General features: G+C 39.4%; 1 protein-coding gene across 1 annotated transcript in view; it reads right to left on the bottom strand.

The window, feature by feature from the left end:
• skia (SKI proto-oncogene a) overlaps positions 1 to 25,549 on the bottom strand; it is a 187,317-nt gene that overhangs the window by 17,074 nt on the left and 144,694 nt on the right. Inside the window, exon 2 of the mRNA XM_043676022.2 lies at positions 1,061 to 1,189. Within this exon, the coding sequence (XP_043531957.1) occupies positions 1,061 to 1,189 (129 nt within the window). The remainder of the gene's footprint in view (positions 1 to 1,060; positions 1,190 to 25,549) is intronic.

The raw sequence follows: 25,549 nt of genomic DNA, 5'->3' as shown, positions 1-25,549 counted from the left end.
GCATTCTCCTGGCTGAGATCAACTAAATTAGCGCAGACCAAAATCTGGATGTAGCCAATCTTAGTCAATGCCATACAGGATCACACATTTATTCGGTGAACCATTCACTGGGATGAAGGGAAGGAAATTTTACGTTGTATAATGTTTCTGATGAGGAAGCAGTCTTAACACTTAGTCTTGATCATTAGATACCCAGAACCATCAACAAAATAATAGAACTTCATCCAATTATTAAAATAAAATTTTCCCCACATTGTTTCTTCTTTTAAGAAACCCCCATTTCTCCAGAATGTTGCCACATTTTTCCTTTTAGATAAGCAGTCAAGCAGCCACAGCTGCATTTTCAGTTTTATAGAATTATAGAGACATACAGCACAGAAACAGACCAGCTCATACATGCCAACCAGATATCCTAAATTAATCTAGTCCTATTTGTCAGCATTTGGCCCTGAGACCTCTAAGCCCTTCCTATTCATATACTCGTCCAGATGCCTTTTAAAAGTTGTAATTGTAGCAGCCTCCACCATATCCTCTGGCAGTTCGTTCCATACACGTACCAACCTTTGCATGAAAAAGTTGCCCCTTTGATCCCTTTTAAATCTTTCCCCTCTATGCCTAAACCTATGCCCTCTAGTTCTGGACTTTCCCACCCCAGGGAAAAGACCTTGTCTATTTACCCTATCCATGTCCTTATGATTTTATAAATCTCTATTCTGTCACCCCTCAGCCTCCAACGCTCCAGCCCCAGCCTATTCAACCTCTCCCTATGGTTCAAACCCTCCAACCCTGGCAACATCCTTGTAAATCTTTTCTGAATCCTTTCAAGTTTCACAACATCCTTCCCATAGGAGGGCTTAATTTCAATCTGTACTATAGATGTTTTTCATAAAATCATTAAAGTTATGTCAAAGTAAAGTGCAGCAAAATGCACAAATTTAATGTTGGATTCTTCTTTCATGAGATTAGTAAAAACCACTTGCTTCTCAGAGGCTTAAACATAAGCAACCGCTTGGGCCCTCCCAATGAAGTGATTTGTTTGACATTTTATTGAATTATGTACCTTAGTGCTAGATGGGGAGGAAAAGGACCGCCACCATTCAGGTGGTTTCTCCTTCTCAGTTGCACTTGAAGATTCTGAAGTGGTTTCATCTTGCTTGAACTTTTTAAACACAGTTTGGTCAAAAGGCACCTAAGGGAGAAGGGAGAAAAGAACAAAGTTAGGATTTTTCCATGATTTCAAAAATAAACACTTAACAGGAAATATCATTCAAGAATACTGAAAATATAACTAGATAGGAGCTTTGGTCATTAAGTTTCTTTGAGGAGGCTGGAATTTCTGTCATAGCTAAATATATGGATAAATGGGGGAGAAGATTTCGGAGGCTATATTTCCCAAGAATTGCTTACAAGAGAAAAAAAAATTGCTCGTGAGTTTTAGCGGCATTTCTCAAACACATTCAAAACAAATCTGCATCTTTAAGAAGTATTTTGAGGGGGTAATATAGATGCACAAATCTTTTGTTTCTCTTTGTAGAAATCTTCTACACTACTGGAAAAGAAATGAAGCGATAACATGTTGCATTGTGATGAAACCACAACCAAAACCCAGGAAATTCACCAAAGGGAGCAGAATCATCTTGGGCCTATGTCATCCAACTTTGTAGAAACCATAAAATAAATCATTAATGGTGAGTGAAAGATCAGGAAAAGGAACAGAAAGGAAGATTCTCTTAACAATCCAGTTGGTAATTACACTATAAACATCTAATTTTGATTGGGAAAGCATAGGAGTGTGTAAACTGCCTATTGTTATAAATTCTTGAGAAAATGAGAGGAAAGACAATGATCAATTAGGATCTGTCCTGGTGACATCTGCTAGTATGTGTGTTTCATGGTAGCTTCTCTATATGACTGAAAGGATACGTCAGGTAAAAAGTCTTCAAAGATCGGCACTGATACCAATACCTAACGTATGAGAAATAATAGGAAGAAAACGTAAAAGGAGCAATATTCAATCAAACCTTCGAGCCTGCTTTACAATTCAATGAGATCATGGCTGATTTTTTTTAACACAATCTTCCTGCCATTTTCAATAGGTCGTTCTGCTATAATACGCGTTTTGTTAACACTAATTCATTGTAAAGCAATTGACAAATTTGGGATGCTATTTATAAATGCAAACTTTTGAAACGTCTGATGGCTGTAATGCGATTATATCGCCAACACTTTAGGTGCTGTTTCTAAAGCGGATGTTTCTATAATGCAGGTTTGCACAAGAATGCAACCATCGCATTATAGAAGAACGAGCTGAATACAGAAGTCTATCAATCCCAGTATGAACAAAGTTCACAACTGAGCCTTCACATAGAATTCCATCGATTCACCTCCTTTTGAGTGAAAAAAATCCTCTCACTTCAATCCTAAATAGTCTTCCCATTATTCTGAGACTGTGTTGCACAGGTCTAGACTCCTGGGTATGGGACACATCCTTCTTTTATCTAGCTTGTTGATCCATTTAAGAATTTTATATGTTCGAATGGCATTTAGTGCTTACAAAATGGTAGAACTAATAAAACATTATTGATATTTAAGGGTTATACTGAAACAAAAGACTGAATTTTACAGCGATAGCAGAAATCCCACCATTGGAGCTGAAGGCAGGGAGGATCTACTTTTGCTGGAAAAATTGAGGATTGCAGATGCTGGAGATTGGAATCAAAAAGTGTGGTGCTGGAAAAGCACAGCCGGTCAGGCAGCATCTGAGGGACAGGAGAGTTGACATTTCAGGTATAAGCCCTTGATCAGGAATTCCTGATCAAGCGCTTATTCCTGAAATGTCAACTCTCTTGCTCCTCGGACACTGCCTGACCTGCTGTGTTTTCCAGCGCCATACTTTTTGACTTCCCACAAGAACAGTCAGTCCAGGCAAAGGGATGGCAGCTTAGCTATGTTGCTATTATCAGGGACCATTGCTGAGGATGCAGCTGCAGGGAAGATGCACATCAATGACTGCTGTCCTTGAAGAGGGGCCAATGAAGATGGGAGACACTAAGACCAGATATGCAGACCTCATTTACCAGGATAAAAATTTTGTGAAACACAGTTGACACCTTGGAACTCCCAAAAGGTGATGAACTGAGTAGAATGCCATCAGGTTTCATGGCAGCTACAGCCTCCCCATCCCTCAAATGCATATAAAATACCATAGTGAGAAATGGCCCTTAGTTGGCCACTTGTGGCTTACATTGGCTCAAGGCGTATGGGCAATCTGCTAACTTTCATTTTGCTGGCAAAGTGGTGTTGCAGTGAGAAGACATTTTGTTGAACTGGATGTTCTTCTTTATACAAACAAAGTTCACGAATCATGACAAACAATTTACAAAGCAGAGGCCTTTCAGATAAAATTGCACATTTCCTTCTCTGTATTCCTAGTCCATGATAAAAATGTAACTTTAATTTGTTCAGCAATTACAAAAGGAAAACTGGAAAACAACTGTATAATTAAGTCAAATATACTTTAACAGATAGGGGAGGAGGGTGAGGAAGGTTGGTCTGTGGAATGATGTGACTCTGCACTCTACCAAAGAAGTGAAACAGTGCACAGCGTTGTTTCCTCCCTAAAAAAGTTAACTTGTCAACTGATTTCAGGCCCTGCAGCTGTAGTATGTGTTGGGTGATTTGCCAAATCTTGCTTTGTCTACCATTTGAACTGCATGACATGGCATGTAAATTACCCTGATCCAATGCAGAGCCTCCAGCTTGCACAATGATGATCAACAACAGGACCCTGTCTGGAACAGCAGTGATGATAACACCAGTTAGGTATTTGGCAAATGCCCTTCTATTTCAGAAAACCTCTCAGTTGGGGGTTCCAGCATTAAAACCACAACAGGTGATAATGCCAAAGGGAGGCCGTTATTTTTCTGTCAGCACACAGAACATTTTGTTCGGACAAGACATCAATTTCAGGCTTACAGTCAACACTGGAAAAATTGCTAGAACATGGCCTCTTCTGTGGGTCAAGTGTGAAACAGACATAGTGGGCCAAAAATCTCTGCAATAAGTAACCCTTTCAGGACCTAAGTAGCATTTCTAATCACATATCCAAAAGAAGTAAGGAAATATTTGAACAAGACACCTTTACGTGTTTTATCTTTATTTAATAATGAAATCTAAATGAAACATTATGGAACAAATCTATACGCTTGAATGATGGGTTTTTAAAAATATAAAATAAATTGAAAATAGTTATATTGCAAAATAACAAAGGGATAAATATGAACTTAATTAGCTGAAATGGGGCAATGTTGGGTGATGTTATGGAGATAGAAACTGGTGACCTTAGTAATGGCACAAATATGTTGGAAACTCATTTCAGTATCAAGTATGATACCAAGGTTATAAAAAGACAGGGATACAGACAAGAGCTAGGGAAAAAAAAGAGTTCGGAACACAGGCCAGAAACAATGGTTTAATTCTTCCTAATATTTAACTGAATAAAATTCCTAATTATCCAGTACCGGATGCCAGATGAACAGTTTGATAATTTAGCAACACTGTAGCAGTCAAGGGGACGAATAGTGAAGTAGAGCTGGGTACTGTTAGCTTTCATGTGCAAACTATCATTTCGGATGAAATCAGACGGGTAGAGTATAAGTGAGAAATAGGAGGGAAGTCAATGTTACATCCTTGGAACACCAGAGGGAACAAACAGGAGCTGGGAGAGAAGCTTTTGCAGGTGATGCTGATACTATGTCTCGGTAGAGAAGAAAGGAGCCAGTAGGTGTATCCAGATGAATGATGGAGGAGATCAATAGATGAGAGTGGTATGGTCTAGACGTCAAAGGCTGCCAATAGATTGAGAAGGATGAGGAGAGATAGCTTAATTTTGTCACAGCCACATAGGATGTAATTTGAAGCTTTGATAGGAACAGTTTTAGTACAGTATTGTGGTGGGACGGAAACTTGATTTGAAGTATTCAGACATGGAAGGCAAAAATACTTGCAAGGATTTTGGAGAGGAAAGGGAAATATAAGATGAGATGATGTTTGCCAGGACTCATTTTTGAGAGAAGGAACTAACCCTGTTATTTATAGTTAAAAATCACAACACCAGGTTATAGACCAACAGGTTTAATTGGAAGCACTAGCTTTCGGAGTGCTGCTCCTTCATCAGATGGTTATGCTTCCAATTAAACCTGTTGGACTATAACCTGGTGTTGTGTGATTTTTAACTTTGTACATCCCAGTCCAACACCGACAATTTATAGTACACTTAGTAGATATAGTACACTATATTCATAACTTAGTTCATTCTCAAGTACTGTTTTTAAATACATTCTTAGGATGAAAGCATTGTTGGCAAGACTAACCAGATGCACTCAGAAGTTGACACAACTGAGATTTAAGTCACTTCAGAGATCAGGTAAGAGTCAACTGTATGGATTTGGAATCAGATTCACATTTGAGCAAGATGACCTTCCATCAATTCCTAGAAATGATCAGGCATCCAGTGGATGAACACAAGCATAGTTGGGTTCCCACCACACACTATTCCCTTGAAATTGACTTCACCCATTCCCTGGCTACGTTTTAAGATTAGGCCAGCCTGTTAGCAACCTTTGACTCTGAGATTAATGTTTCAAAACAATTAGTGAATCAGCTGGTATTTTACAACAATCTGATAGGTCAATTTATTTCCAGAGTTTTAAAAAAATGATTCAAATTGTCAAGTTACCCTGATAAGATTTCAACTTGAATATTCCTTTGATTGTTAAGACCTACTGGGAAATTACACAGGTTATTTAGAAATGACAGAGTCAATGAACTTTCTAGCTTGTAATTCTGTGCTTCAATAAACCATTCAAAAAGACCTACTAAAAAAAATGAATAACAAAGAAAGTGATTGAAACCCTATTTTTAATTGGTAAGCTCAGGGTGGAAAGAAGCCTTGCAAAGAGGTGGAGCAAATTGCACCAACATGTTGTTGTATTTGCCAAGCAAACAATTAAGGTAGGTGAAACTCCCTTGAACATAGACAGTTCCTCTTTAAATTGAATGTAATTGATAACAAACAAATCAAATTTCTTTGAGGTGTGATTTGTTTTCGGCACAGGAGCGAAGGAGAAGGGAGAAAGAAAGCACTATGCACCGACCAATTGAAACAATTGTTCTATACCAAAACTCCACTTTGAGGTAATACTCCTCAAAATATGTTTCTTCAACTCAAAAACAAGAAAACCAGAGAATTACATTTCTGTGCTATCGCAGTTCATTGGCAAGCATTGTTTTAAGAGTTGCTTTGTAAGTGGCATTTCTGAAAACGCTTTCAGATGAAAGGATTTGTTGTGTGAGTGCGCTGAGCCAAATCTGCCCCAATATAAAGGCTATTATTATAGTGTGGAGGAACAACTAAGGGTGCCTAGCAGAATCAGTGACCCGTTCACTGCAAGGTTAGTGGCTCACCCTCCTTTTTCTTTCTCCAAAATGGTCAGCTTGAAGTTGAAAAATTCTCCTCACCAAAAGCAAACTAAATGTGTTTAAAAAAAGGCCAACTGCTTGCTTGTCAAGTAACACTGGATTCTCTGTTTTTTCATTTCTCAGTACTTCCTCGCTTTCTTTCCCATATGCAATTCTTTGTGATTCTCTGCATGATTTTTCATACATCCCATTAACAGTAAAAAATATTCTCTTCAAGATTCTTTTCCTGAGGTTAAAGTTCAAGCCAGCGCCTGTGCCAAAGAAAAAGTTGACCTGCTCTGGCTTAAAAAGGGCCATTGTCACTGGGAGGTTGCTGTGCAAGACACTTTCCAAGACCTTTATATGGATAATTGTCAAATGAAATTATCTGTGATTTGACAACATAACCCTCAAAGATTTAAAAATGAAATGGAATAATAGAACGGTTGCATGTGAGATCTTATGGGTAACTGTGGCCCATAGCTAACAGTTGAAGCTTGACAAGCATGATGGGAAATTATACTAACTAAAAGTCAACACATGGATAAGGTATTTATCGCACTATGTTATGTTTGCAAATACTGGTTGATTCAGGAATTTTGGGTGTTTGAAAATCCCAAAATCACAACAATGACCTTTAAAATTTACCATCTTTAATGGAATGCAGAATTAACTTTATTAGCATTTTTGAATTAGGATGAAATATCAAGTACTGGATTTTATTTTAAACACAATGAATTGGTCCAATCTTCATTGTGTTATCAAAAACAAAGGTTTGCTGGCACAGACTGTAAATTCATGGTGATCAACTATTGCAAGAAGTGACAGATAAAGAAATGATAAGCACTGGCTTCTCTCTCTTTAATGGAAGCTCAATTTGCCTTCAATTGTTGCACTGGAAATTACCATTACCCGAGTCTTGGTTGCTCCCACATTCAGCAGGGGAAGGCAGAGATATAGAATTGTAAGCTGGCTCAGCCTTGCTTACCAGCACCAATATATAAAAAATGGCCAAACCATGAAAGAGTATTCAGTTCTGAGCAAAGGTCACCGGACCCAAAATGTTAACTCTGATTTCTCTGCACAGATGCTGCCAGACCTGTTGAGCTTTTCCAGCAGCTTGTTTTTTATTCCTAATTTACAGCATCCACAGTTCTTTCAATTTTTAAGAGTATTCAGTGAGCTTTTTGCCAGATTCAACGAAGGAAATTTAAGATTAGATATGGCTACAACAGTGCACTCCAAATCCAAAAGGTTCAAGTGACTTTTGTCTGACCTCACCTGACGTGGGTGCTAGCACCTGAAGTCCAGCAGGAGTTGCCATATTTAGGAGACAAATCTACAAAGTGATGCTATTATTTACAACTTTTTTGGAACAAGAACTAAATTTAGTGATATAACAAAATGTCACAAGAAATGCGACTAAGTCTTCTAAAAGGTTCAAGCCTACTTTCAGAATTTGGAGTAAACTTTGCACCATAATCTTTCAAAAGGTCCTTGGCTGAAAGTGTCATTACTCCCTAGTGTAAATACACTCTGCGTACTGCTCCGTGACAAGGCTTTGATACTGTAAATGTGAATATCCAATTAAGTGCTTAAACATAACCATAAATTCTAATTCAACATATCCATGAGTGAAAATGTTTGTCAATATTCATAATTATAAAAAAATTGAACATTTTAATTTGAATACCAGTACCTCTCTGAATATTGTGAAATAAGGCAACTAAGCTACAAAGCATTTATTTATTCCAAACATACACAGAGGCCAATATCAATTAGAACTGGAAAGCCCTGATCAGACAAAACAAAAACATTTATCTTCCTCTGATTTTTTTCTAAGTAACCTTCCAATGCTGGATTCTTGAAAATCAATGCAATGCAATAAACCTTGGAGAGATTAGAAGAGAATTTACACACACTTTAAATGACATTAGTTGCCACATCCTACTATGTAAACTGTTTAAATGCCCCAAAGCATATTTGAAAAGCCACAAAGCAAAGAGGGTGGTGGAGGGTATTAAGAGGGTGGTGGAGCAAAGGGGTAGGGTGGGTGAGGCAAGTTACAGTTGTGTGAGGTGGGTCAGCAAGTAGGCGGTTGGTTCGTAAGGAGTGAGGGAGCAGAATTTGGGTTGGGGTTGGGGCTAGACAGGAAGAGAGTTGGGTGGCAGGGGGGGTCAGTGTGAAAGACTGGTGAGTCAGTTGCACAGTTAACCAGGATTAGACTAGTCTTCTCACTAACACATCTGGGTAACTATACAGATAAGTAGGTCAGGACTGATTAAAAGTTGCAGAGTTATTTGGAGGATCCTGGGAAGCAGAGGAACTTCCTTTTGTCAGTTCAAACTTCCCAGAAATTCTCATATTGTTGTTGCATTCCAACTGCAGAAGGATTCTTATGTGCATTTTGGGTGGAGACTGGAAGATCTGTGCCAGAATGCTAAAATAATGACTGGTAAAAGCAATAATTTAGTAATTTAAATATATTTTTTCTATGTAGTATCATAAGGAAATGGCAAGTTCACTTCCATGAGAGTTTGTCAGACAGTCAGCTTGTATTATAAGGTGAATTACTTTCGTTTTGGGAAGGAAAGTGAGCTAGCATGATTAGAACAGAAGATTGGAATTGAGGTTCCTATAAACAGTCATCATTTTAGTGACAGCTGAACTGACAGCTATTAATAATGTTGTTGCAGACTTTTAATCATTTCAAAAATTCATGTTTCTGCTCGATGTAAGGGTGAATGTTTGTGTGGCTTGACCTGAAGACTTTGTGCAATTTCAGTGGCACTTCCACAAAAAGCACCACAGTCAATAGTCTTTAAAGTGCTTATCCAGGGTTTCTGTAGATCACTCACTGAAGTCACAAAGATGTGATGACCCAGAACTTTAAATGGAAATACAGCTATGCCATTAACAGATTTTAAGACATGTCTTTTTGGAAGTACTCTCACCACTATGTAAAACGGTATAAGCCCATCCCAGATTCTAAGCAACAATAATGGCTCGCTCGTCATTGCAATATTTGGGTGATGTGGCAATGTTTTATTTCGATGAAATATTAAAAGGAAAACCTGCCTCCCTGAGGAGTTGGGTGCAAAATGTGTCAAGATAAGAGAGTTCTCCTTATGTCCGAGATAAGTTTTCCCTTAACCAGTACAAAACACCAACTACTAATTGCATTTGGGGGTTCTTGTGCAAAATTTGATGCCACACTTACCTACAAAACAGTAATTACACTTTAAAATATCCAGCATGATTATGAGTTTGTTCTTAATAGAACTCTGAAAATAGCCTGGAGGGCTTTCATCAATCTTCCACTTAAACCACAATCTTTTTCTCATTTACCTGAGGTCTGCCAGTCTCTTATTAGAGCTAGAATAAGAAACTAGTATGACAGCCATGGAATTTCAGCTCTATTGTGTTTACTGCATGAGAGTAAATCAATCCCTAGAGTCTCGCCTTATTGTTTAAATTAATTCTACACCAATAAGCACAACTAACAAACAAGGTTAACATAGGTTTTGTTTTTTACCTGCGAGAATTCTCTCTCTACACGATACTGTTCGTTTCTACCAGCATGAAAGAATCAAACTAAAGATGTCTTGGCCACCAAATTCAGAAAGAGAAAGTGGATCCTTGTTTCTCCCCATGTGTTGAGTCTGGTGGCAGGATTATAAATTTAGATGAGAGGGTGATGCCATTTTCCCGCCTCCACCCCAGTTAAGTTCATGGTGGGAAAATAATTATTGTCTCCTAAAGGGGTGTATCCTGCCATCAGTGGTATTAACCCAGTGGCAGATCAGAGGTTCACCATATGTGGAGTAGCATAAGCAAACCCTGGTGTTTACACTTGCAGGATCATAGGTATTTCCTTGTTCAAAGGCATTTAATGTCTGATTGTGGAACCCAGTGAAGACTGGGGACCATGCTGAAAGCCACTTTCTGTACTTATTGTAGACACTTTACCACATTCCCTCTCCCATTATCACTCACCTCTGCCAGGGTTCCTCTTCAATCCAAGACCTCAGTTGCCTTTAGTGCAGGCAGCAATCACAATCTTTCTGAGTGTATAGAAATGCTGCCAGCATTTGGTGGGTGGAAAAAAATCCCCGGGATCCTGGGAAAGGCCTGCCACAGGCCTAAGTTGTGGAATATGTAGTGGGCCTTTCCTAAAAGAGGTGGCATCGGCTTTTGCTGCTTCTCCAGCTATCAGCTAGTCTTCGTTAACCCTACAAGATTCCACCCAGAGGGTGGGCCATTCAAAGACAGTTACACAAATGCTTTAGTGACACTGGATAGCAAATCCAAAAATCCCAATGTAGATTTAAGTTTTGAAAATTCTCATCAAAGTGGGGGACATAGAAATACAGTCATAAAAGCAGGTCATTCAATCCACTGAGACTGTTCAGCCATTCATTTAAATCATTGTTGATCCGCATTTTAACTTTATTTGTCCACTTTTCTGCCATATGCCTTGATACCCTTATCTTGCAAAATCTATTGAAGTCTCTCTTTAAGATTTCAATTCACCCAGCATATTACAATTTTTATTACAGTTAGGGGAAGAAGAAAGGTCTAGATATTCACTACCTTAAAGTCAAAAAGTGTTTCTTGATTTTACAATAAAATACTCGTCTCTAATTTTGCTTTCGACTCTCTTACCAGAGGAAATATGGTTTTAATATCTAGTCCATCAAATCACTGATGGAAGAACAAAGCACTACAGATGCTGGAAGTTGAAGATAAAAATCCAAGTTGCTGGAATTACTCAGCAGGTCTGGAAACATGTACTGAGATAGAAACAAATTTGATGGTCAGGTCAGTGACCTATTGTCAGAACAATTCTGTTTCTCTCTTCACAAATGCTGTCAGACCTACTGAGTATTTCCAGTATTTTTTTGTTATTATAAATTACTTTTCTTTTAAAGAATATTATTAGATCACCCGCAACCTTGTACATTCAAGGTTGTCAGAATCAACTATGACGACTTTGGACTCTGCATGCACTTTAAAGTGAAATTCTTATTGTGTTTCACCAAGGCGTGTTGTATTTACAGCTCATCAAGGAGTGTTTGACAGAGAAATAATGTGAAAAAGGAAGTCATTTTTACAGGAACTGGCAAGTTTTTTTTCTTTATTCTTTCACAGGATATGGAGATTGCTGACAAGGCCACCTGTTGCCCTTCCCCAAATGTCTTTGAACTGAGTGGTTTGCTAGGCCATTTAAGAGCGAACTTCATTGCTGTGGGTCAGGAATCATATAGGCCAGACTAAGTAGGGATAGCAGATTTCTTTCAAGGACATTAGCAAACCAAATGGGTTAAGACAATTGTTTATAGTTTCATAGTAAAAGTAGCTTTGCAATTCCAGATTCATTTACTGAATCTAATTTGCACCAGCTGTCGTGGTAGGATTTGAACCCATACACCCAAATCATTAACCTGGGCTTCAGGATTACTAATCTAGTAACATTACACCACTATCTCCCACATAAAATATCATCAAATATTTCTATTGGCATGACTGGTCATTTTATAGTTTACATGCTTATTGTCTACAAAGGGAAATCAAAAGTGAAAATGCGATCAGCTACATTATTTTTCCAGAGCAATGGGTCTTTCACATGTTAAACAATGCTAATAGCTTACCATCACCAGAAATGTGTCAATTTATTAAGTGACATCTTCCATTATTTAAACCCTCTCTTGCTGATTGCTACAATTTTTTGTTCAAAGTAGGAGGATGCTCCCATTAACCAAGACTGATTTTTTAAAACAGCTTCTGTTTTTAAAAATAATTTTCCATCATGCATTATCTTCAAAGACGTTTTTGAAATGAATTATCACAAAGCAGAATCTGCAGTGTGCAAAATATTTTTCACTTATAGCCTTGCATACAAAAACATACACATATGTACATCAGCAGGGGGTTAACACCCACAGCTCTACGTCTCATATTTCCATTCTAGTACAAGTGGTTAGTCTGGGAAGGGTGGTGCTTCCTCTTCATTTCTCTGTAGTACATCTAATGGCTACAAGTTCTGATAATGGTTTTTACTCAAAGTGAAAGCCACAAGAAGTAGCTGTTGTTTATCACTAAGACCTCGCAGACGAGCTGCTCAGACAGTCTGTGAGAGCGAAGTATGAGTCATACAAAAAAAAAATACAAGTACAGTAAAAAGGATGTTCAGCATCCAACCCTCTTGGCAAGTTGTGTTCTAACATCTGAGATGAGGAGTCATAAATAGTTTGCACGTTTGATATTTAACCACTGTTGTTTATCGATGCAGACTTAATAAGAATCCATGCTCATCACCTTATCGATTTTCACAATAATTGGATAGTTTCTTTTGATAGTTCCTCTTATATTTACAAACATTTTCTCAAATTCAGCTGTAGGACATAGACTATAATATGTAGACATGCATACCACAGTTACACAGTGTATGTATTGTAATAGCATGATCCATTCAGTTCACAAAGCTGTGACCATGAGTTGCAGACCTAGCAGTTTATAGCAATGGTGTATCTAGTATTTGCTGATTTGTAAAGTCTACGTTGCATGCTATTTCTAACACACGGGTTACAAATTTCTAAAACAATTTATCTTTTCAAACTCAATTATTTCCATGAATAAGTAGTTTTTTTTTGGTAAGTTGGGATGTCGAAAATTTCAGAAACTTCAAATCAAGATGAAAAATGTATATAAGCTGAGCTTCTGTCTACCTGACATTAAAAAAAGTGCACACTTAGTCCTCTGAATGTCACGTGATGGGACAAAGTCCCTGTTAGAAGACCCACTGTTTCCATTTTCCAACAATGCATGATGGCACTGCTGCTGTTTACCTGGTTAAAACTAGAATCAGCCAGCTATTAGGCCATTTGTTTCCAGGGTTATCTGGAAGGAACCCAACCTTCATCAACACATCCTCTCTCTCCAAGTTTCATTAATTGGATTATCAAGTTTGGTGCAGAGAGTTAACTTAGTTCCATATTGTAATTACCTGGAATGTCACTAAAAATGATTATAGTAAAACCAATACTTAACTGTCTTGTCCAAACTTTACAAATGCAAGTGACTGGTAATGCCTATCAATGCTCAGAAGATGACTGACTGATTTGTCGAAATGTACATCTGTATATCTAGATAGAGAGGTCAGATGGTGGTGGACAGATGCAGTCCATCACATATGCTTTGAATTGTATTTAATGCTGGAAAAGTGCTGGATACTCAAACAAATTAATATAAAGATTCAATACCAAAGTTAATCAAGCAATCTATAATGTAAGCAATGATTCCATTTGTCTGACTACATCTTTGGGATTATCTGTCTGTTGTTCTATAAGCAACACTTTCACATACTATTTCTCTGCAAGTCTGATTTTCTGGCTTGCAGTCTTATTATCCTGATGGCTTTTAAGCCAGGACACGAGGGAAGTGTTTGGCACTTTGGGGAATAACTTGATGCTCTTGAGTTTTTCCTTGCACTTCCTGTTGATCAAGCACTAAATAGAGCTGAGAAAGGAGTTTCTATCATTTTCAGCCAAATGTTCATTTAAATTTCTCTGCATTGGGAGGCATTTTCTTAGAATATTGTAAGCATTGCAGGTGGGACTAGTTTAGTTTTGGATAACGTTCAGCATGGACTGGTTGGATCAAAGGGTCTATTTCTGTCTTGTAAGACTCTCTCAATTAAAATGGGGTTTTGAAAGAACAATTAGAAAACAAATGATGATAATTTAGGTACTCAAACGGGAGAGGTGAGAAATAAAGTTAGACAGCATTCAGGTTGACGATAGCATAGTCACCAAGTGGAGCCATGTTGCTTCATGCCAATGAGGAGAAGGGCCGTGTAACCCATCTGCCCAATCACAATCAGAAATAACACAGACAGACGTAGGAGCAGGTAGTTCCTTGAGAAGGGAGAACAATGAATGATGCAAGGAGTTTTTAAGATTTTAATTTCACACAGACTACGGAAGGGCTAGTTTCAACTTCCAGACCTGCTCTAACTTGGTTAATGTCAGAAATGATAGGGGTAAGGGTAATCCAATGATAGGATTTTGGCAAGATATTCCTGATCACCCAGAGTCCTGGTAAATCACATAAAGAGGGCTATAGGTAGTGTTTTAAACTAGTGGGGAGAATTTTAGTTGCATGAGTTTATGCAAAACGTTAAAATGGGAGAAGACTCAGCGGTTATTAAAGTTTCCAGAACAAGTAATAAGATAGTGTATGGAAAGGGTCAGGAATCTAACTTTAGGCACAGCAGATGAGGGAACAACTATGAGAAGAGGGGCAGTCAACACAGGATTGGGGGTGCTGTACTTAAATGCATGCAGTATATATGAGGTAAATGAGCTTGTAATGCAGATTTTGTGGGCATCACAGAAAGATGTGACAAGGCAATCAGAGCATACGCATCATATCTAAAGGACAGGTAGATGAACAGAGGGGTGATGGATTGCTTTGTTAATAAGAAATGAACTTAAATCAACAGCAAGAAGCAGTGTAGGATTGGAAGGTATTGAATCTGTGTGGGTAGAATTGAGGAACTGCAAAGGGAAAAAGATTCTGATGGAAGTTATGTATAGGCTCTGGAGCAGTAGTCAGGATGTGAGGAAGAAAATAAATCAGGAGTTAGAAAGAACATGTAAGAAAGGCACTACTAATACAATCATGTGAAATTTCAATATGCAGGTGGACTGGGAAAATTGGGTTAATGGTGGGTCCCAAGAAAATAAATTTGTGGAATGTTGACAAACAGTTTTTTTTGGTTGCAGTTTGTGGTAGAACCTTGATTAGGGTGTTTAAGGTGAAGGATCCCCTAAGGGGCAGTGACCATAATATGATCAAAGTTAACCTGCAGTTTGAGAGGGAGAAGCTGGAATCAGATGCAACAGTATTGCAACTCAGTAAAGGTAACGACAAGGACAGTACGGAGGAGCGGACCAGAGTTAATTAGCAGGGAAGACAGTAGAGCAACAATGGCAGGAGTTTCTGGAGGTAATTTGCGTGGCACAGTAGAAATCCTTCGCAAGGAAGGAGAACATACTAAGGGGAAGACAAGGCCGACAAGGGAAGTCAGGGACAGCATAAAAAGAAATAAAAAGCATAAGATTGGTGGAAAGCCAGATGACTGGGAGCACTTTATAAATGAGAAGACAAGTAAAAATGCAATAAGCCAGGAGAAGATGAAATACGAAGGTAAGCTAGCTAGTAATATAAAAGAAGACTGCAAAGGCTTTTTTAGATATCTAAGAGAGGCAAGAGTGGGCATTGGACTGCTGGAATATGAGGCTGGAGAAGTAATGAGGAATAAAGAAATGTCACAGGAACTGAATATGTACTTTGCATCATGATGGAAGATACTAGCAGCATATCAGAACTTCAACACAACTTCAAGAAGAGTCAGGGGGCAGAGGTGAGTGTAGTGGCCATCACGTGCGGCGGAGGCTGAAGGGTCCAATGGTGGATCAAACATATGGACTACACCCTAGGGTTCAATGGAGATAGCTGAGGAAATTGGGAAGGCATTAGTGGCGATCTTTCAGGAATCACTGGAGTCAGGGAGGGTCCAAGAGGACTACAAAATGGTGAATGAAATACTCTTGTTTAAGACAGAAGACAAGAAATGCTAGGCTAATTAGCCTGATCTTGGTCATTGATCAAATTTTAGAGTCCATTATTAAGGATGAGATTGCAGATTATTTGGAAGTGCATTATAAAATAGGGCTAAGTCAGCACGTCTTCAACAAGGGAAGGTCATGCCTGACAAATCTGTTGGAATTCTTTGAGGAAGTAACAAGCAACTCAAACAAGGCACAGCCAGTGGACGTGGTCTATTTGGATTTCTAGAAGGCCACACGGGAGGATGCTAATGAAGCCAAGAGCCCATGGTATGGTTGGAGGATTGGTTATCTAGCAGAAGAAAGAGAGTGGGGATAAAGGGATCTCTTTCAGGATGACAGACAGTGACTATTGGAGTTCCACGGGATCAATGTTGGGACCACAACTATTCATGTTATACATTAATGATGTAGACGAATCTGAGGGCATTGTTGTTTGCAGATGACACAAAGATAGATGGTGCAACAGTAATGTTGAGGTAGCGGGGAAGCTGCAGAAGGACTTGGAAAGGCTAGAAGAATGGACAAAGAAGTGACAGATATGGGAAAGTGTGAGGTTTTACACTTTGGTGGGAAGAGTAGAGGCACGGACTATTTTCTAAAAGGTGAAAGGCTTAAGAAATCTGAAGCACAAAGGGACTTGAGAACCCTAGTTCAGAATTCTCTTAAGGTTAACATGCAAATTCAGCTGACAGGAAGGCAAATGTAATGTCAGCATTCAATAGCACTAGAACATAAGAGCAGAAATATATTGCTAAGGCTGCATAAGGCTCTGGTTAGACAACATTTGGAATTTTGTGGCAGTTTTGGGATCCATCTCTAAGGAAGGTTATGCTGCTAGCCTTGAGGGGGGGGGGGGGGGCAGAGGAGGTTTACAGAATGACCCTGGGAATGAAGGGCTTATTATAAGAGGGGCAGTTGAAGACTCTGTGTCTGTACTTAATGAAGTTTAGAAAGATGAGGGGGGATCACATTGAAATTTACAGAATACGGAGGGGCCTGGATATAGTGGATATGGAGAAGATGTTTCCACTGATTGGAGAGACTAGAATCTGAGGGCACAGCTCCAGAGTGAATGCACCAGTCTTTCGAACTGAGATAAGGAGGAATTTCATCAGTGAGAGAGGTGATTCTGTGGAACTCACTGCATTAGAAAGCTGTGGAGGCCATTGAGTGTATTTAAGAGATAGATTGGTTCTTAATTGGTAAGAGGATCAAAAGGTAGTGGGGAGAAAGCAGGAGAATAGGGTTGAGAAATGTAACAGTCACAATTGAATGGTGGAGCAGACCAATGGGCCAAATGGGCTAATTCCACTCCTATACCTGATGGGCTACGCGCTTATCCTGTAGGATGTACATGCCCCGACATCAGGCAAAGTCAGAACAAAGTTGAACTGTAATGCCCTGCACTTCTAATAGCTCACTGACATCACAACCAACATACAGATGAAAAAAAAATCACTTGTACAAAACATATTACTTGTATCAAATACCAAAGGGTGGCCAGTTCTAGGAATTCAAAATTCAGTTGATGATGGTGTTTATACGGCTGTAGAAAAATGAATTCTGTGGCACAAAAGGCTGTTGAAGCTAGCTCAATTAAAAAATTCCAAATAGGTTAGGTAGATTGAGTAAACCGATGAAGAAGTAGGTTTAAGGAACTGAATGGCCTATATATGTTCCTAATCATAGATGAGATTGGATAGAAAGCTGAAAAAAAGGATGTTTCTATTTTTCACGTGCATACACTCACAATGTGGTTCTGAGGAAACCAACATTTTTTTTTAAAAAAAGGGACCCTGTCCGAAATTCAAAATCAGGATAAGGGAATTGTTTTTCACATTAATCTAGTTATGACTACCACAAGATTATGAACAGTCAAAACTACACAATATCGCAGAGCTTTGCAAATTATTTTTAGGACTTTGTCTCATTTTGTTTTGAATTCCTTCATTGACTTGAATGGAATCTGCCACCAGGCATAAGATCTGATGCAGTTATAATAACAAACTTCTGATCACATCTTCTACTGTAATTATATGAAGATGGAAGACTTGGGAATTGCCTTCTTTTGAAATATTTTAAATATGTTTTTCCCATCTAAGAGCTCATTTTACTGACAAAGGTGTCTCTTTGACACATAGACTTCCTGGTCCAGTCTGGTTCAGCACAAACATGACCTCTGTCCTCTCTGAAAAGCCACTAACCGCATTCTCAGACATGTCGTAACAGTTCACAACATTCCAGTACTTCATGTTCTGAGAGCACCGGATAGACAAAGCTGTAATGGCTGCAGACCATCCCAGACACCACAAAGCTGCTAGACATACTAAATTTGGTGATGATTTCAGTCATTAAAGGAATCTTGAGGAGCTCATGTTTGCACCACATCAAAAGCAAGTGGTTGTGCAGCTGAGCAAGACCAAGAGCAAAAGAATAACTTACGCCTATGCACAGCTGCAATAAAGAGGAAATATTTGCAATAAACAATTGTATATACACTTATATACACAAAACCCCATAAAGTCTTGAGTAAAAATATAATCTGATAATTTCTTTCACAAATGAGAGTTCATGTTAAAATATTAGAGTTAATTTAAACTTTGTTCACAGAAATCTAGATGCCTAAGGAAGACAACAAGATGTCTACAACAAGATGGATAAAGACTAGACCATGTTATATATTGGGTCTCCAAAGATACCAGGAAGAATTACACCAAATTGAAAGGTCAAATGTTACTGAATGTATTGATTGTTATTGAAGAAAGACAGGGCAGAAAATATCTTCCCACAGATGTCTGTTTAAACTTGCAGGCCTACTTTGTACCAATGTATTTGAGGCAACTAACTATAGAAAAGTGACAGTAATCACAAAAGAGTCAACACTTAGAAGCTCCACTTTTCTGACTGAAAGAAATGTTCTGAGACGAGACAGAATATAAATTTGGAAGCAAATTAAACGTCAATATTAGTAAGTATACGTGTGTGTATATGACAATAACTATAAGTTCTGGGAAGAGACAATTCCTGGGACTAGCAGGATAATTTCTCTGACCCAAACTTCTGCTCTCCTTTGTTGATAGGTCTTGGGTTTGGTTCCATTGAAATTAAAACATAGAACAGGAGTAGGCCATTCAATTCACCAAACTAATTCCATAATTCAATGAAAGTATAGTTGATCTGTCTCCTAACTCCATACATCTGTTGTGACTCCATGCCTTAGTTAGCAGAAAAACATCAATCTCTGATGTAAAATTATTAACTGAGCTCATGTATTAATTTCAATGGAGATTCCCACAAAACTACTATACTATTTATGTAGCAGTGTTCTTCAGATTTTCTTCCAAATGGACTGATTTTGTTTATAGAATTCAATGTCCTTATTCTAAAGTTCTCACCAAAGGAAGAAGTTTATCAACGCCTTTCAAATTCCTAAAGACCCTAACTTTCAACCTTCCATATCCTAATGTACTATGAGTTAGTTTATGTAATCTCCTCATTGGTTATCTGAGTTGGAACTGGGATAGAATAATACCAGGACTGCAAGAGATCAACGTTCTTACTTAATCCAAAATTATTGCTTATTGACAGGCATCAAATTTCTAATTGCACATGCACTTTCCATCAAGAAATCAGGACTAAAAACTCTGCCCTCAGTTCCCCTTAGAAATAATTGACTAAAATTTAACTATGAACCATGTAACAATGACTGAAGACCAAATGGAATTCCTGAGCTTTCAGTTGCAGGCACTGAGAATATCCTCTATCATGACCTTCCAACACTGCCGTCACGCAAAATCGGACATTTTCAGAACAAATCCAGCACCGGGCATCCATGATGCTAAAACAGAAAGGCAGACTATTACTGAAATGGTTGTAAATTAAGAGAGGGGAATGTTCAATGAAACCTGAATGTCCTCATGCACCAGTTGCTGAAAGCAAGGGCACACGTGCAGCAAGTAGTACAGAAGGCAAACTGCATGTTGGCCTTCATAGCAGGAGGATTTGAGGACAGGAACAAGGATGTCTTGCTGCAATTATAGAGGGTATTTGGTGAGACCACACCTCGAATATCATGTGCAGTTTCAGTCTCCATATCTGAGAAAGGATATTCTTGCTAAAGGGGGAGTGCAGCGAAGGTTACCACATTGAAGCCTGGGATGGCAGGATTGAAGTGTGGGGACAGATCGAGTCGGTTAAGGTTATATTCATTAGAATTTAGAAGAATTGGGGAGAAAGCCTCTCAGAAATCAATAAAATTCTAACAGGACTGGACAGGTGAGATGCAGAAAGGATGTTCACAATGGTTGGGCAAGTTCAGAACCAGAGGTCATTGTTTAAGGATAAGGGGTAAACCTTTTAGGACTGAGATAAGGAGAAATTTATTCACCTAGACAGTGGTGATCCTATGGAATTCACGACCACAGAAAGCAATCAAGGCCAAAACATTGTGTTCTCAAGTAGGTAGACATCTCTTTTGTGGCTAAAGAGATCAGGGATTTGAGAGGAGGTCAGGATTAAGGTATCGAGCTTGATGATCAGCCATGAATCATATTGAACTGCACAGCAGGCTCAAAGAATTGAATGGCTTACTCCTCTCTATCTTCTATGTTTGTGGGGCATTGGCAGAACTGTACTCAACCACAATCTGTACCCTCACAGCCAGACTCCTCTCCATATCCCCCACTCCACCATTACCATCAAGTCAGGGGAACAACCTTGAGCTCATGTGGAAAGGAGAAGGGCAAGTCAAGGAGAGAAATAGGGTAATAAAGAATTGGGGGACAATCTCTCCACTGATTAGATTCATACCTTATGCAAAGTTAGAAAACTGTGGTCGTTGGAGGTCAATTATCTCAATCCCAGTATAGCAGTAATTGCTCAGGGTCTTCAGTTGCTTCAAAGACCTTCCCGCCATCACAAGGGCAGAAATGAGAATGTTTGCAGATGGTTGTACAATGTTCAGCACCATTTGCAACTTCTTCAGATAATGAAGCAGTCTATGTGTATGCGCAGCAAGGTTAAGACAACATTCCAACATGGGTTGATCAGTGGCAAGTAACATTCTTGTCACACAAGGGCTAGACAATGACCATCTCACCAAAAGAGAATTCAACAATCTTTCCTTATTTTCAATTCATTGCTAAATTCTTCATGATCAATATCTAGGGAATTGTCATTCACAAGTGGACCAGCTGCTTTAGAAGACTGCTTTCATGAAATTCGTGACCACTCCACTTGCTTCTGCCACCAACTAAATGTTCTAAGGAGGGTTCCTAATTATGCAAATTGGCTGTGCATGTCTGTGGAACAGGGAGCACATTTGCACAGCCCTTTGCCCACTCCTGAGTCATATGCACTGCTGTAGGCCAGCAAAGGTGAACTACCGCAATATAGCTCCCTAATATTTTACTCATGATTTGGAGATGCTGGTGTTGGACTGGGGTGTACAAAGTTAAAAATCACATAACACCAGGTTATAGTCTGACAGGTTTAATTGGAAGCACTAACTTTCGGAGCACCGCTCCTTCATCAGGTGATGAAGGAGCGGCACTCCAAAAGCTAGTGCCTCCAATTAAACCTGTTGGACTATAACCTGGTGTTGTGTGATTTTTAACTTAATATTTTACTGGCTTCCCCATTTCTGTTTTTCATCCCGGGGCCTCTACAATCCAGGCCACAGAGATTAACGTAGATCCATTCACTACCAGTCAGCCAAATCAGTACAAACTGGAAATTACGCCAAAAACTTTCCTGGTGTGTTCGATTTGCAACCCACACATTGCCTTTAGAAAATTAACATCAAGGGAATTTCAAAGATCAGTGTCTAGGTATTAAAAATGCAGAATAAAATCATTTAACATATTATGTCAAAATGCAGTGTTTAAGAGAAGACAGATTCAAAACAGCTGTTGAGCAACACTAGCCTGTCCCTATAAATTAAGGAATAGCTAGAGTTGTTTGAAAAAGGGTGATGCAGGAAGAAGAAAGAAAATTTAAACTTGGAGACAAAGATTACATCCTAAAAGTTGCCGAATGTAGCCTGTAATTTTAATGCATTTTTGTTGTGGATTAATTTCAACTAGTCATAAGTAGCTGTCACCGATCAGTACCTTTGAAGTTTGATGAAAACTTGATGTCAAATTACACTCCTAGCTACACATCCACCCAGGCAACAGTAAGATCAGCTACAAATGTGCTCTAAATACGCTCCTCTCCTTTCCTCAGTTGCAAACTTTAATGTTTGGAGAACGTGATCAGGATTTTGTTGGGCTGAGGTGGGTCTCTTGGGACCCTTGGGGACATGAGATGAAATCAAGTATCCATCGGGCATTTAAACAACCACTATCCAGCCTTGCATGTGATTGAGGTCCCTAGCAGTGGAAGTCCTGGCTGCAGACAGAGTTGCAAGGCAGAGGTAGGCAGTTTTTCATTGGCTAACAGATGCCTAGAACTGTCATAGGATCGTAGACCTAAAAGGTAACTAATACTGGAGGACGGGGTTTGCTTGATGGATTTCCAATTGCTTGGGAAAGGCCTAGGACCACGATTTAATCTTGAACTACAAAATAATTGCGGAATGAATGTCAATTTGATCACTAATAAACTCAACTGACATGCTATGCTGCCACTATCATCTTGTAATCCTGTCAGCCCCTTCCACCCTCTAACTTAACTGGGACAGGTTTTGCTACTAACAGAAGACTCAGAGTCATAGCGATGTACAGCATGGAAACAGACTCTCCAGTTCAACTCATCCATGCTGACCAGATATCCTAAATTAACCGAGCCCCATTTGACAGCACTTTGCACCAATCCCTCTAAACCCTTCCTATTCATGTACCCATCCAGATGCCTTTTAAATGTTGTAATTGTACTCCCCTCCACCACTTCCTCTGGCAGCTCATTCCATAAACGCACCATCTTTTGCGTGAAAAGGTTGCCCCATAGGTCCTTTATAAATAGAGTCATAGAGATGTACAGCATGAAAACAGACCCTCCGGTTCAACCCGTCCATGCCGACCAGATATCCCAACCCAATCTAGTCCCACCTGCCAGCACCTGGCCCATATCCCTCCAAACACTTCCTACTCATATATCCATCCAAATGCCTCTTAAATGTTGCAATTGTACCAGCCTCCACCACATCCTCTGGCAGCTCATTCCATACCCGTACCACCCTCTGCGTGAAAAAGGTGCCCCTTAGGTCTCTTTTATATCTTTCCCCTCTCACCTTAAACCTATGCCCTCTAGTTCTGGACTCCCCGACCCCAGGAAAAAGACTTTGTCTATTTATCCTATCCATGCCCCTCATAATTTTGTAAACCTCTGTAAGGTCACCCCTCAGCCTCCGATGCTCCAGGGAAAACAGCTCCAGCCTTGTTCAGCCTCTCCCTGTAGCTCAGATCCTCCAACTCTGGCAACATCCTTGTAAATCTTTTCTGAACCCTTTCAAGTTTCACAACATCTTTCCTATAGGAAGGAGATCAGAACTGCACGCAATATTCCAACAGTGGCCTAACCAATGTCCTGTACAGCCGCAACATGACTTCCCAACTCCTGTACTCGATACTCTGACCAAAAAAGGAAAGCATACCAAACGCCTTCTTCACTATCCTATCTACCTGCGACTCCACTTTCAAAGAGCTATGAACCTGCACTCCAAGGTCTCTTTGTTCAGCAACACTCCCCAGGACCTTAACATTAAGTGCGTAAGTCCTGCTAAGATTTGCTTTCCCAAAATGCAGCACCTTGCATTTATCTGAATTAAACTCCATCTGCCACTTGGCAGATCTGGTCTGCCATTGGCCCATCTGGTCAAGATCCTATTGTAATCTAAGGTAATCCTCTTCGCTGTCCACCAGACCTCCAATTTTGGTATCATCTGCAAACTTACTAACTGTACCTCTTATGCTCGCATCCAAATCATTTATGTAAAAGACAAAAAGTAGAGGACCCAGCACCGATCCTTGTGGCACTCCACTGGTCACAGGCCTCCAGTCTGAAAAACAACCCTCCACCACCACCCTCTGTCTTCTACCTTTGAGCCAGTTCTGTATCCAAATGGCTAGTCCTCCCCGTATTCCATGAGATCTAACCTTGCTAATCTTTCCCCTCTCTTCCTAAATCTACGCCCTCTAGGTCTGGACTCCCATAATCCATGGAAAAGGCATTGTCTATGTATCCTATCCGTACCCCTCATGATTTTATAACCTCTATAAGGTCATCTCTCATCCTCTGACACTCCAGGGAAAACAGCCCCAGCCTATTCAGCCTCTATATGTAGCTCAAAACTTCCAACCCTGGCAAATTCCTTTCTGAAACCAGAATTGCACACAATATTCTAAAAGTGGCCTAACCAGTGTCCTGTACAGTCGCAACATGACGTCCCAACTCCTATGTGGAGTCTCTCCTACAAATAAGTACTTGGCTGCCATGTTTGCTACAGTGACAGGCTGCATTAAATCCAGCCCTTGTCCTTTCTTACACAGCATTTATTTGATGGGGGAATTAAAGAAGATATTTCCACTTGTGGGGTAGTCCAAAATTAGATAAGGTAAGGTAATCCAAAATTAGATAAGGTAAGGTACCTCATAAATAAGGTAATCACTAATCCAAGAAAGAATTCAGGAGAAACTTCTTACCAGAGAATGGTGACAATGTGAAATTTGCTACCATGAGTAATTGATGTGACTAGCCTCAATGGATTTAAAAGGAAAGCAAGATAAACAGATGAGGGAGAAAGAAATTGATGGATTTTTGGATAGCATGGATAGGATAAATAGACAATGTTCTTTTCCCTGGGTTGGGGGAGTCCAGAACTGGAGGGTATAGACTTAGGAAGAGAGGGGAAAGATTTAAAAAAGACCTACGGGGCAACTTTTTCATGCAAAAGATGGTGCGTGCATAGAATGAGCTGCCAGAGGAAGTGGTGGAGGCGAATACAAATACAACATTTAAAAGGCATCTGAATTAAAAGGCTGAGAGGATGAGTTGAAATCAGATCAAGGCACATTTGTGTAGTGCAAAATAACCTACCTCTTGGGGAGAATGGCCAATTTTTGTGCTAAGTTTTTTTTATTTTAAAGGTTCCTTAAAAAGCCTCGCAAGCTCTTGGGCTTATCAGTATTAACAGCATGTAGCTTTAACGTGGACCAAGTTTTATTGTTTAGTACAAACTCAAACTGATGCTAGGTATCTGCTCAGACAAGACCTCCTACTTGATTTTAGAGATTTTAGACATGTGATTAGGATCTGACATTCATCCAAGCTGTACTAATGCTTTTACATCAACATATACCCCAAACCACTTTATACTGAAGTGGCAGCATAACCAAAGGCTTAAAGTACTGGGGCGATGTGACAAAATCAACTGAGTTAACAATCAGAATAGGCAATCCATGATACAGGATGGAATTAGGGATATATTATTTTGTAATTAAATATTCCAGAAACTA

Source organism: Chiloscyllium plagiosum, unplaced genomic scaffold (assembly GCF_037043375.1).
Source record: "Chiloscyllium plagiosum isolate Xiang-an unplaced genomic scaffold, Cpla_swu_hap1 HiC_scaffold_37, whole genome shotgun sequence".
NCBI lineage: Eukaryota > Metazoa > Chordata > Chondrichthyes > Orectolobiformes > Hemiscylliidae > Chiloscyllium > Chiloscyllium plagiosum.
Note: the sequence above shows the minus strand (reverse complement) of the source record. Positions and strands in the feature narration are given on the sequence as shown.